The sequence below is a fragment of the Lissotriton vulgaris genome, chromosome 7 (genome assembly GCF_964263255.1).
Source record: "Lissotriton vulgaris chromosome 7, aLisVul1.2, whole genome shotgun sequence".
NCBI classification, from domain to species: Eukaryota; Metazoa; Chordata; class Amphibia; order Caudata; family Salamandridae; genus Lissotriton; species Lissotriton vulgaris.
In genome coordinates, this window is record NC_141695.1 from 480,145,030 (window position 1) to 480,158,377 (window position 13,348).

General features: G+C 42.8%; 1 protein-coding gene across 1 annotated transcript in view; it reads right to left on the reverse strand.

The window, feature by feature from the left end:
* Nucleotides 1-13,348, reverse strand: part of LOC147701913 (cytosolic phospholipase A2 gamma-like) — a 1,137,524-nt gene that overhangs the window by 607,939 nt on the left and 516,237 nt on the right. The window contains exon 7 of the mRNA XM_086930543.1: nucleotides 2,630-2,770. Coding sequence (XP_086786669.1) covers nucleotides 2,630-2,770 — 141 coding nt within the window. The remainder of the gene's footprint in view (nucleotides 1-2,629; nucleotides 2,771-13,348) is intronic.

A 13,348-nucleotide genomic window follows, 5' to 3' on the forward strand; every position in this document is an offset into this window, starting at 1 on the left:
CAATAGACATCGGAGTATCCTTCCCTCTGTCCAGCCTCTCTGGGTGGGACCCCTGAATCATCCGGACCCTCTCCTTAGGGTATTGAAGGGCTTAACTGCATCAGATTCGTCATGGGACAAGATTCAGATCCAAAATCCCTTCCACTTTAAACATCTGGGCACCTTGTACTTCGTTGGTCTGTGTCTGGAACAGAGACTGCAACAAGGAAGAATACTGCTGTGCCTGGTCTCATCCTCCTGCCAGTCTTCTACATCGTCTGTGCCTGTGCTTTATCCAGGTTCTTCTCCAGGCCTGTGGGCATCAAGAACACTTGAACTAATCTCCCTTGGATTTAAGGAGTCACTCACCCGCATCTGCAGCCACTGCTAAAAAGCTGACCGGTCTTCTGTTCCTGAGGTCTCACGGACACCGAAAGGCTCATCAGCACAGGTCATGGATCTTCAACTCCCTTGAGGCCTGCACTTTTGTTCTCAGCAGGTTTGAAGCAAGTATCCCTTGTCAGAACTGCTTGAACAGCACCCCTGTGCACTGTGTTGATTTGCCATTTCCAAGGTTTGTTGACTCTGTCCTCCAGAGATCTTTGGGCTACAAGATGCTCCAGCCTCCAGCAACTCTTGCTACCAGATCGTTGTCCTCACTGCATCCGCTGCACCGTGGTCCTGGGCTAATTTGGGATTTTTGCTCGTTATGGTGGGATTGTCAGGTCATTTAGCCTTTCTGGTCAGAGATTCTGGCCCAAATTAATGTGATATTGGGATACTTGATCCCTAATACCCCAGAGTTTATCCTGTTAGGATTTATGGCTCATTCACTTAGGCATCAACACTCTAGCAGCTGGACGCTGCTGTGGCTGTGCCTCAGGGAGCCCAAGAGAAGCCTGACGGCTCTCTGGAAAAGGAGAGAGGCTCCTTTAATGAAGCTTCGGTAGGCCCGACTCTGGGAGGCCATCATACAGAAGAGAATGGCTGACATTTTTTTTAGATAATTATAAGATCTTCGCTTACACCTCAGTTCCTTAATGGAAGTCCTTTCCAGGGGCCTCCCACTTTGCGCTTGTCCCACTCACACGAGGTCACTCCACCTATTTTAGTTTTACTCTGGCACCTACTATTGTACTCCCCTTGGATGTTCTTCTACCTGTCATGGACCTGGCGGGTGATTTCATCAGTTTAGAGCCATGCAGCGTCATATGCTATTATATTTTAATGCAATTATATATATATATATATATATATATCTGCAAATACCTCGCAGCAGCGCTCCTCACAAAGAGACACGAGGCAAGGACCAGCTTTTTCTTAGCATTCTTTTATTCAGCCATCAGATAGTGTGTCATGACGCGTTTCGGCCGTCCCAGCGGCCTTGGTCACATGGCGATACAAATTTGCTTTTGCCCTTTTAAAGTGATAACGTGCAGTCACATGTCAATGATGATGGACATAGAAAAAATACTATATGTATGAATACATTTGCCTGTGCTTTCTCATAGTACCAATACAGAGGTGAATTAATATATATATATATATATATGTATATTTTTTTTTTACAGAGTTTTTATATAAGATGAACTTGACCCGAAGGTTACGGGTATTAGAGCGCTTTACATAGCACCAGTTGCGTTACATGAGGCCACATTTTTTTTTGTTAGAGACGAGGTGCTTAAGTGATTTTCCCAGAATCACAGTATGTTCAGCGTCATTGCTGAGACTCGCACCCGGGTTTCCCCAAATTCAAGGTCGAGAGCCCTAGCCGTTAGGCCAACTCATCTACTCTCTATACTTTTGCTAAGGGTGTTGCGGTAAATACTTTGGGCTCATAATGTTTGTCATCTCGATATATTCATGACAATTTTGGTAATTGCAATGCCTTGTCTAAAGATGCGGTCACCTGGCAGAAACTGTATACATCACTAGAAAACTTGATGTAATTAAGGTGTCTTGTACAGACATAACTGTCAACTCTTTGTTCCATGCCCAGAAAAGTGAAGAAAGAAAGTCTGACAAACAATAATGAGTTCAGCAAAAAGGTAAGGAGGAAGCCAAAATGGTTGGAGATGATACCGCAGAAAGGGCATTTCAAACGGTAGGGTACCAGCATGTAAGTTTACATGAACATTTTTATCCTAGAATTATGCTCAGGGTATATTGCTCAATCAGTGACAGGTCCCCAGGCCCATGTCCAGAAGGCTTTAGAAATCAGGGTACGGGATGAAGTCCATGTCACCTTGTTCTCTATTGACTTTCCATGATCCTTCCACATGCACTTTTGACCGCTGAGCTATGTATCTCATGCACAAGAAATAGTAGACCTGGGCACGAGAATCAAGGCTCCTAACATTTCTTAACAAAAAAAACGCTTTGGAGGTTACTATTTAGAAACAAAAAAACGCATAGGCTTCTACAATGTGTGACAGTCGACTACCTTTCATCAAGAATGATCCATCTTTGTGGCAGATTATTATAAACATGGTAGCCTATCTTGTCCAGAGGAGATTGGCTCTGGATCCCCGCTGCAGCACAAACATACCTTCCACCTGGGACTAATTGACCTCAGTAGTGATTAGTTGCATGTTTCAATTACATGTATCTATAGGATAGAGTTGGTTCTGTATATAGGTGAAACACTTACCTTGGAAATAGGATAGGTCCGGCTCACGAAATCTTTGAACTAATTGTTTATTATTAAACTTGCTTTCGTAGTGTGTTGTTACCACGTATGCTCCTTTGGTAATATATCTAATTTGGTGACTGGTGAATTCAACTTCAATATCTGTTAAAAAATATTCACAGTAAAGAGTGACTTGGGATGAAGGTACAAACCAGAATTATATAGTCTCAAAAATTAGTTTTATCAATAATAATGGCATTATCTGAAGATCCCTTTCCTTTGAAACCATGTAATATAAAAACACATAAAAAATTATTACTTTGAATTTTAAAAAAGTGGGACCGGAAATTATACAATACACATAACGCTTCTGTTAAGATTCCTAGGTCTTTTTTATTCCAATTGCTTACACCATTTCAACCAATTTCATTGCTTGACAAAAGTAGGAACATTTACACATAAAATAGTTGGGTTTCTTATTCCGTCCCAGGAGCTCAACGGGCTTGCAAGCCTGCTTTGTGTGCCCCATGCCACAATGATATCAAGGAGGGAGGCGCAGAGGCTTGTGTATCCCCTTCTGTAATACTGACAATGCTGATGCATATTTTGCACCAATGCTATTATAAGAGGGCATTATGTAATTTGCACAGGGATGTGGCCCCATGCAAATTAAGGAATCACTCTGCCTCTGTGCCCGCATTGTATTATTGGCACAGGCCCAGAGGCAAACATGCATTTAGTAGGCACACTAAAAGTGCGCCACAAAAAGGTGGCACTCTGTCAGTGCACCTCCTAAAGGTAGTCCTCTGAAGATGAGAAAAGAGGTAGCATGGACGCCGCAGATATCCCTTGCAGGCCGGTGCAGTCACTAACTGCACCCGTCTGCCAGGGTATCAGTCTCCCCTCTTGAAAGAAAAGGTGGGTTGCAAAGACACTTTTAAACAACTGCTCCGTATTTCGTTTGAGTACGCTGCTCCCAGGGCAGCGTGAGTTTGCGGCTGCCCTGGAGGCAATACATTCTATGTAACACAGTTCACTGCCCCTTATTTTGAGATGCATTAAGTTAGGAAAGCTATTTTTCCGGTCCCTACTAAAGAGTCTTTGGCCCACATGCATCAAGCACTTTTTCATTCGCAAACGGTGCGATTCCTTAAAATCGGCCGTTTGCGAATGCAAAAGTGCTTTTTGGGATGCATGAAGCAATTTTAGAATTCGCAACATTGTTGCGAGTTCTAAAATTGCGGGTGCTTTTAAGAAGTCGCAGATGTGCGACTTCTTAAAAGCAATGCATCATCACTTTGACAAGTGGAAATTCGCAATTAGGGTTCCAAATTTACCGAGTGGTTGAACCACTCGGTACATTTGGAAAAAGTGTTTAAAATGCTTTAAATGTTTTTTTTTCAACATTCATGTTTCACACACACATGTCCTTAGGACATGTGTGTGTGAAACATGATGCGAAAAATACATTTCAGGGGTGCATGGGGGGGTCCTTTGGACCCCCCCCTGCACCCATGAAATCTTCTAAGTGCCACTCGCAATTTGCATTGACTCCTATGGGCCTTTTGGCCCATAGGAATCAATGGGAATTGCGAAAATTAACTTAAGAATTCGGTATTTCTGTGGGATTCGGTAAAAATTGCGATTTTTACCGAATCACAAAGAAATACCGAAAAAAATGATGCATAGCATTTTGCACTTCTTAATTTGCGATTCCTTATTTTTCGCAAATTAAGAAATGCAAAATGACACAATGATGCATGTGGGCCTTTGTGCATACGATTGCATTGTCGACAAGACCATGCTGGGGCTGCAACAACAACTGGAAATGGTTGCTTGTGCAATACATTTATCGACCTATGACCTGTTATAAGAGCACAGTTAAAGCATTTAGGGCCAGATGTATCAAGATAGTTATTTGTGATTCCCTAATTGCAAATCACAACGATTCACAATTAGGGAATCGTAAAATGCCATGAATAAAGGTGTATAGTACACCTTTTTCGATTCCTAGGGGGTCGCAAATGACCTAACTGGTGAATATTAATGAGGTAGGTCACAATCTGCGATCCCCTAGGAATCGCAAAAATCACGGAGATGGTGGCCTGCTGAGATCAACAAACCACCATGTCCATGATCGCTTTTAAATAAAGCAATCTTTTTTTTAAAAAAAAAACAGCCTGTTTTCCTTAAAGGAAAACGAGAGAAAACGAGATGCTTTAAAAAATGAAAAATGAAAAGTTTTCTTTTCATTTATAAAGAGCAGGCAGTGGTCGGTGGGACCCACTACCTGCTCTTAGAAGTGGTTTTACAAATATTCACAAATGGGAATGGGTCCCTTAGGGACCCCTTTCCACTTGCGAATAGGTTACCACCTATTTGAAGTAGGTTGTAACATGCAAATGTTTTGCAACTGCAAATGCGGTCACAAAACATTAATACATACCAATGCGATTCGGTATTAGGAAGGGAAGCCCTAAACACACCGCTTCCTAATACCGAATCGCAAACCCATTTTGCGATTCGGTAACAGGTTACCGAATCGCAAAATTAGATTTGCTGCATCGGAACAACAATTTTTGCGTTCGCAAACTGGTGAATCTGCCCGTTTGTGAATGCAAAAATGCTTAATACATATGGCCCTTAGTGGCAAGAAACAGTTGGCTTTCTTGATTTCTTTTTACCAACAACGTAAAATGTATCCCTCTCTTAAATGCTTAAAATGGTCATGCAAGTTCTCACATGGCAGGAAGGGAATGCTTTGGCTTACAGCAAGTATGAAATTCAGATTGCGGAACTGATGCATCATGATTTTGTAGTTAATGGGAAATAGATTTTAATGTTTTGCACGAAGTATGGTGTGACACTGATTGTTTGCCTCTAGATTGCTCTAAGGGTCTTATATGAAAGAAGCCATTGAAATAGTCGAGATTAGTTCCAGCCTAGAGGTCATGAAGGCATGGACATCATTTAGGGGTCTCCAAGGGTTGCATTTGCGACCCCATGGCTTGTCCTTGTGCCCCCTGCCACTGGTTTTGCGACACCTGGCCTCAGAGGTATCATAATCAGCACCAAGAAGACAGAGGTAGATCGCGCTGCTGAGCGTTGTGCTACACCTTTGCTTTCTGAACATTTTTTATTACACTCATAGGGGCACATGCATCATTGAGACATTTTGCACTTCTTAATTTGCGAAAAATACCGAATTGCAAATTGAGAATTGCAAAATGCTATGCATCATTATTTTCGGTATTTATTTGTTATTCGGTAAAAATCGCAATTTTTACCGAATACCAAAAAAATACCGAATTCTTAAGTGCATTTTCTCAATTCCCATTGATTCCTATGGGCCAAAAGGCCCATAGGAGTCAATGGGAAGGCTTTTACAAATTCGCAATTTGTTGATGCATTCCAAGGGTGCAGGGGGGGGTCCAAAGGACCCCCCCCTGCACCCCTGAAATGCATTTGAAAGTGCATGTTTCACACACACATGTCCTAAGGACATGTGTGTCTGTAACATGACAGTTTGAAAAATGATTTTTTTTGCTTTTTGACAGATTTTCGCAAATTACCACGAGGGTCAACCTCGTGGTAATTTGCACTTCCAATTTCAAAATTCGCATTTTTTTTTAAATTGATGCATTGCATTTAAGGAATCGCACAAATGCGATTCCTTAAATGCATTTGCATTTTTAAGAAATGCAAAAAAATACGAATTTTGAAAAAGAGTTTGATGCATCCCAAAAACGTATTTAGGAAGTGCAAACGGCCGAATTTACAGATTCGCACCGTTAGCACTTCCTAAATAGGTTGATGCATGTGCCCCATAGTGAATAATATTCTTGCCTTCACTATGAGCGTAATAAAAAAATGCTAAAAAATGGTTCATCAGGAGTTGGAACAAGGCCTTGCGTGGCAGATGTTGGTAGTGAAAATAAATGTATTTTAATGTATGTAGTGTGTGTATTTGTGGATGAGATTGTGTGTGTAAGGGAGTGCGTGTTTTTGTGAGCGTGTCTGTAAGTAAGTGTGGAGATGTGTTTTTGAGTGAAAGTGAGTAAGAGTCCTTGACAGGTAGTGAGTGAGAGTCAGTGACAGGTACTGAGTGGGAATAAATGAGATTTAATGTCAGTACGAGTGAATCAGAATGAGTGACAATAAGAGTGAGTACACAAGATTGAGAAAGTATGAGTGAGTGAAAGTGTGAATGAGTGAATGAGAGTGAGAGTGCGGATGAATGAAGGAGAGCAAATGAGTGACAGTGTGTGAGAATTAGTGAGCATAAGTGAGAATTACATAGTAATTGCAAGTGAGTATGATTGAGTGAGGGTAAGAATGAGTGAGAGTGAGAGTGAGTGCCTGAAAGTGAGTGAGAATACATTCATTTGTATGTGTATGAATGATGGAATGTGAGAGAGTGGATCTAAGTGAGCATGGTTGTGAAAGTGGTGTTGTGGTTGCTAGTCTGCCATCAGCCCTGGTATACTGAAGGTAATTATTGGCTTCTAGAAGCAACCATGGAAACATACTGCTGTTGGCATGCTGGAAGCAATAGTTAGCATGGCAGACGCTCATAGAAAATACTGGTACTGGTATGCTGGAAGTAATTCTTGACATAATTGGCACCCATGGAAAAATGCTGATATTGGCAAAATTGAGGAAATTGTTGGCATGGGGCACCCTTGGCAAATGCTGAAGCTAGTTCATTGGCATAAGGGAAGGGAGGCATATCAGATAGGAGGGGAACAACTATGACAAATACTGGTCCTGTAGTACAAGAGGTAATTTAGCATAAGAGCAACCCAAGGTATATTAATTGCAAAATTCTGACTAAGATATTGAAAGTATTCTTTGGCATAAGGGGGCACCCATTGCATGTGAGGGGTACCCATGTCATATGAGGGACACCCATGACAAAATGCCAGCCTGGCACAATGGAGGTGACGGTTACATAAGGGGTATCACAAGAACATTGAGAAAATATTGGGGTGAATTCCTCAAGAGCTTCAGGTTTCATTGGCTTGATCACCTTGAAAGAACTTGAATGAGCCTATGGCTTTTTAGCAAACTTAAGCTGAAACTGTGCTTTTGATACACTATATGCCACCACTTTTATTTTTTGTAGTCCTCATTTCACCATTGGCAACTGCAAATGAACACTTACAACCACTTTCCGTCCTGGGCGCCCAGGGCAGATGTTCTTGCTTTCACCTGGAGCCGACCTGGCCTGCCCCTTTGTCCGAGGCATTGTGTAATCATAGGACCTTTCGGGGCTTTAGACCAGCCTCATTTCTCTTCCCCATTCTAACAAGGGTTCCCAAACCGTGCTATTTACATTATGTGCCATACCAGATTCTAAACGTGCAATACTCAATGCTGCTCTGAGCCAATTTTCATAAAGAGGAGCACTAGCATCCTACCATAGCTTGTAGATCTCCCTGCGAGCAATAAGAATTAGGCTAAAAAATAAGGCCACTTGTGTCCCCCTTAACCCACTAATAAGATTAGTGTCCAAACCAAACAAAACTCTAACTATATTCAAACTCAGTTTAACTTAAAAAATACTCTCCATAGCCTTCTCCACAGTAACCCAAAAGGGACCCAAGATAGGACAATCATAGAAGACATGGATGTCATCTGCCTCAACTAGTCCACATCTAGGACACAGAGGGGACGGACTCACGAACTTCGCAATTTTTTTCGGCGTATAGCACAGCCTATTGATGGCATAAAAGTGATTATTCTTAAGAGAGGCAGACCTAACATTGTTATACAAAATTTGGAGAGATGTATCGTAAAGAGTAACTGAGGCATCCTCCAGCCCAGAAGAATTCCAGGCTTGATATAATGGGGGGGCCTGTGTTTCCTCCGCCTCAAGCATTTTTCTGTACCAGAATCCCACTTCCCTCTTCCTAGAGCCAGGGGATTGGAGAGCAAACTCAAAGTCCAAATTGCCGCTGATGTTCTCCTTCTCAGCGGAAAACCAGGAACAGAGTTGAATATATTTAAATCTGGAGAAAGAGTCCCCAGTCTTTGATCTGAGGGCCTCCCAAGGGAGAACCCCCTCTGATGTTACTAGGTCCAACCATATTGTTACCCCTGCTCTCCTGATGGGAAGGGACAGACTATTCCCAAGGCATATCGGTAAGCCAGGAGAGTCCCAAATTGGGACAAAGTCGGAGTATTATTTTATACCCCATCTTCCTTTGACTCTATTCCATACTTAGAGGACAAGTTTTAATACCTTGAGGTGTACCTTTTTGTAGAATTTTGGTGCGCCTAATTTATACAGAAAGCCAGACCCGCCCCCCTCTTGGTTAACCATTATATTCAAAACCTGCCCCCAGTTGGAATCATCGGGGCTAGTGAGAAGGCTTCGGATATTTTTCAGCTGAAAGGAAAATGCGTACCAGAGGACATTCGGAAGCACAAGTCCACCCTTAACAGTTTTCTTTTTAACTTTTTCCAGGATAACCTGGAGTTTTTATTTGCCCAGATGAAGCTGCCTATTTTCCCATGGATTTTTCTCAGAATTTTATAAGGTAAAATCAGAGATATCGTACTGAACAAGTATGTTAATTTAGGCAAGATTACCATCTTGACCAAGTTGACACGGCCATATATTGTCAAAGGGAGGTTCTGCCATCTCGAAAAAAGGTGATCAATATACTTAGCTACCTTCTTTATGTTAGTCTGCGCTATACTATTAAGATCTGGTGTTATTATTATGCCCAAGTACCTAAACTGGCTACTTCAAACTCCCTCCCAGTTGTCAACCCCCCAGCACAATATTTCGGTTTTCGAATTGTTGATCAGATAGCCAGAATACAGGCCAAAATCAGTCATTATCTCCTCCACTCTAGGGAACACCTTGGCCGGATTGCTAGTATAAACCAGCAAATCATCAGCATATAGGGCCAACTTACAGCTGTAGTCCTTGACTCTAAAGGGGGTGATCAGGTCGTCAATCTGCAGCGCCTGCGCCAAAGGCTTGATATAGAGATCGAACAGGAGGGGTGAAATGGGGCACCCCTGCCTGGTTCCCGTTTTTATGTTGAAGCGCGATGTCAAAAGACCATTTAATAATATCGCAGCAGAGGCGCCCTCATAACACCCTCTCAATGTTTGGATAAAGGTTGTACCAAAACCCATAGTTCTCCATACTTCCCACAGGAAGCCCCAGTTGACACGGTCGAAGGCCTTCGCAGCGTCATATGCAGCCACTGCCAATGGCTTCGACCGTGCCACCACTAAATCGATACTGCCAATTAATGGCAGGGTCAACTCATGGATATATCTTCCAGGTACAAACCCTTTCTGATCAGAATTAATGAGCTGTGGGGCCAACTTAGCCAATCTCCTTGCCAAAACGCTGGCAAAGATCTTATAATCCGCGTTTAGCAGAGAGATAGGCCTAAAAGAGTCTGCCTTGAGAGGGTCCTTCCCTGGTGTTAGTATAAGCACTATTGTGGACTCTTTCCACAATGGCGGGGCCCTAGCCTCTGGGCTGTAAACATAGTTAAACAGTTCACATAGCCTTGGGGCCAACACATCCTGAAACACTTTATACACCTCACCAGGAAGAGCATCTGGCCCGGCCGCTTTATTGTTCTTTATATTTTTAATGTAGGATCTAATTTCTTCCTCCGTAAAAGGGCTATTCAGCATATCTCGGCCTTCATCTGTTAAACTGGGTAGAGGCTTACTCTCCAACCACCGTAAGGTATTAACAGAGCTTGGAGACGGCTCCTCCTCGTATAGTTTAGAGAACAGGGAAAGCAAATACTTTTCCATATCCTCCTGGTGACAGGATATGGTTCCCTGATCATCTGTAATTAAATTATTTATATTGTTCCTTACCCGGTCTGCTCTAATCTTACGGGCCAGAATTGCCCCGGCTTTTTTGTCATTTTCATAGTTCTCCATGGCATGTACAGCCCATTGCGCCTTGACTTTTAGATCTAACAACCCTCGGTATTCTGAGTGGAGGCGTACCACATCAACTAAAACCTTTGGCAAGTTATCTGTATGAGTACTTAGTCTTGTGATCTCTAAAGAAGAGATTTTGTCTTCCAGATTTCTAAATTTCAATGCCTCCTCCCTAATATTTGAGCTTGTCAGGCTATGAAGCTGACCTCGAATATGCGCCTTATAAGCATCCCAAACAAACTCTGTGGAGCTGAACCGATGTTGTCAGAAAAATAGTTATCGATAGATAACTGGAGGAACCGCGACCATAGTAATATCTTCAACAGCCATACTGGTTGCGGTACTATTTGCGGCCATCTTTTTAACTCTATCTGAAGTACCTGAGGAAAGAACTTTATAAAAAGGACTTCAGTGATGGAGTGACTCTTGGTGTGACAGATACATCACTCTTGGCTTTTTTCCTACCTCTCCCTCTCCCCGAGGGGGTATCTGCGCCACTATGGTTCCCCTTCACTTTCCGAGAGGTAGCTTTAATTTGGATTACTGGTGGGGAAATAGATGCTTTCAAATGCGCTGGTACTATGCTAGCAGCCCGGTTTCGCAATGTATAGCGACTGACCCCTACCTCACCTCAGAAGTAGATATTGTCAAAGGACAACCCAGATTACTTGGGTGGGCACTAGGGTATAGGCGAGCAGCGTTGTGACCACTTTTCTCCATACAGGGCTCCCACTCCTTGCTGCCAAGAGCCTGTGCGGCATAAACTAGGGTTACTGCTGAAGTAACCTCGCTCTCCGATATGACCACACAGTTTACACGATCCCCACACCCCCGGCAAGGCTTGCCCCCCTCGAATCCGTGGGAATAGTTACAGCAACCAGGGACTCATTATTATCACCCCCGCAGCGAAAGTACCTCGCAACTACAGGCGTCTTACCAGGGGCCAACCTTACCACACTAACAGAAAGGTGTACTGTCCGTCCTCCTAGACCCTGAGCCAGTCTTCCAGGGTTCTGCTGCCACTCTCTAACTGCGCCGAGCTCCCGGATCCACGCTGTTCTGTCAGCAAGCTTCCCTCTCCCCTGCAGACCATCCGCGTTGCAGGTATGGGTGCCGAATACCGAAGTCGAATAAGGCCGGGGACCGAGGACCGGGGACCGTGTAGTAGACTTCCCCCTCTGGAACAATACATTTGAGAGGCAAGAAGAAAAGAGACTGAAGGCAATCAGTACCCCCACTGCAGCATACCGCTATCCGCTAACAAGGTTCGAGCGCCATACACAGGGGGAGGAGCTCCGTCACAGCCGTTAGCTTCCGGCAGTCATGCTCCCCCTCCTAGAAACTATATGCCACCACTTTTAGGTTGAGCTTAGCAACGTGTATGCGCTGCTCTGCAAGGCTTGTAGTATTTTGTCAGGTTGGCTAAGCCAGACCCACTGCTTTCCATTTGTTCCTACTTGTGCCTTTCTTAATTCCTTTCTTCTTGTTGGCAAGACGCTGCTCTTTGGCCCGCTTTTGGGTGTGTTTTTCAATTTTTGTCGACCACCCATGTTACACGTGGTAAACACCCAAAATATAGAATGCAAAATATCGAGAGGACATAACATCGAATGAAAAATATCGGGAGGACAGAATATAGAATGGACATAATATAGTTGGATATAATATCGACATGTAGGTAAGTAATATCAAACGTCATTATATAGTTTGTTATAATATAGAATGTCATAATATAGAATGTTATTATATCAAATTTTTTTATTTGTATTATATGTTAGTATATGTGTTAAAAGTATATCGTTTTTATAATGTATGTTGCAATTTTATTTAAGATAATGAATTATATGTACATAAATGTTTGCGTATGTTAGTTCCGTAGCTGGTTGGGGGTTTATAGGGGAATAGAGTGGGAAGTAATTTAATTTATATAAAAAATAATAATAATGTATTATTTAATAATTTATTGTTTAATAATTAATATTGGTAATGAATTTTTGAGTATATTAGTTCCATAGCGGGTTGTGGGTCAATAGGGAAATAGAGTGGGAAGTAGTTTAATCGAAATGTAAAAACATAATAATTAATTAATTAAAAATGTTATGGTTAATATTTAATATTGGTAATTAATTTTTGCATATATTAGTTCCGTAGCGGGTTGTGGGTTTATAGGGGAATAGGTTGGGAAGTACTTTAATTTAAATTGGTTTTTAAATGAATTAATACTGTTATGGTTGAGGAGGAGGAGCTACGCGGGCATCCAAGATGGTCGCGTGAGCAGAGAGCTCCCGAGACCGGCGCCGCCCTCTTACATCTATCCTTTTGATATCCTGATTATTTCTACAGGCTTTTGAAGTTCTACTTCTGCTGATCCTGCTACACTTTCCAGAGCCGAGATCGGACTTCGGGAACCATTTCTACACCGTCATTCACTTTCTGGCTTCGCCCCGGATGGGACCGGGGTCTCTGCTAAGGTTATGCACAGCAATCAACTGGGCAGGCTCTATGATGTGGGTGATAAGGCTAGTAAACTTTTGGCATGGTTGGACAAGTCTGAGAGAATGAGTCGTGTGGTGCCAGTGATCGCCCGTGTGACTGGAGAATGCGTGACTGACCCAGGTGAGATTGTTGAATGCTTTGTGGACCACTTTCAGACAGTATACCGATCTGTGAGTGATAGAGACGAGTTTGATTCCCGCTTGCTTCTGCGTGATATTGCGCTGCCCTGTGTGTCGGAGGAGGATAGGTCCTCTTTGGATGCGCCCATAACGGCGGAGGAGGTGGCTATCGCTATCCGGTCCTTGCGTTCGGGTA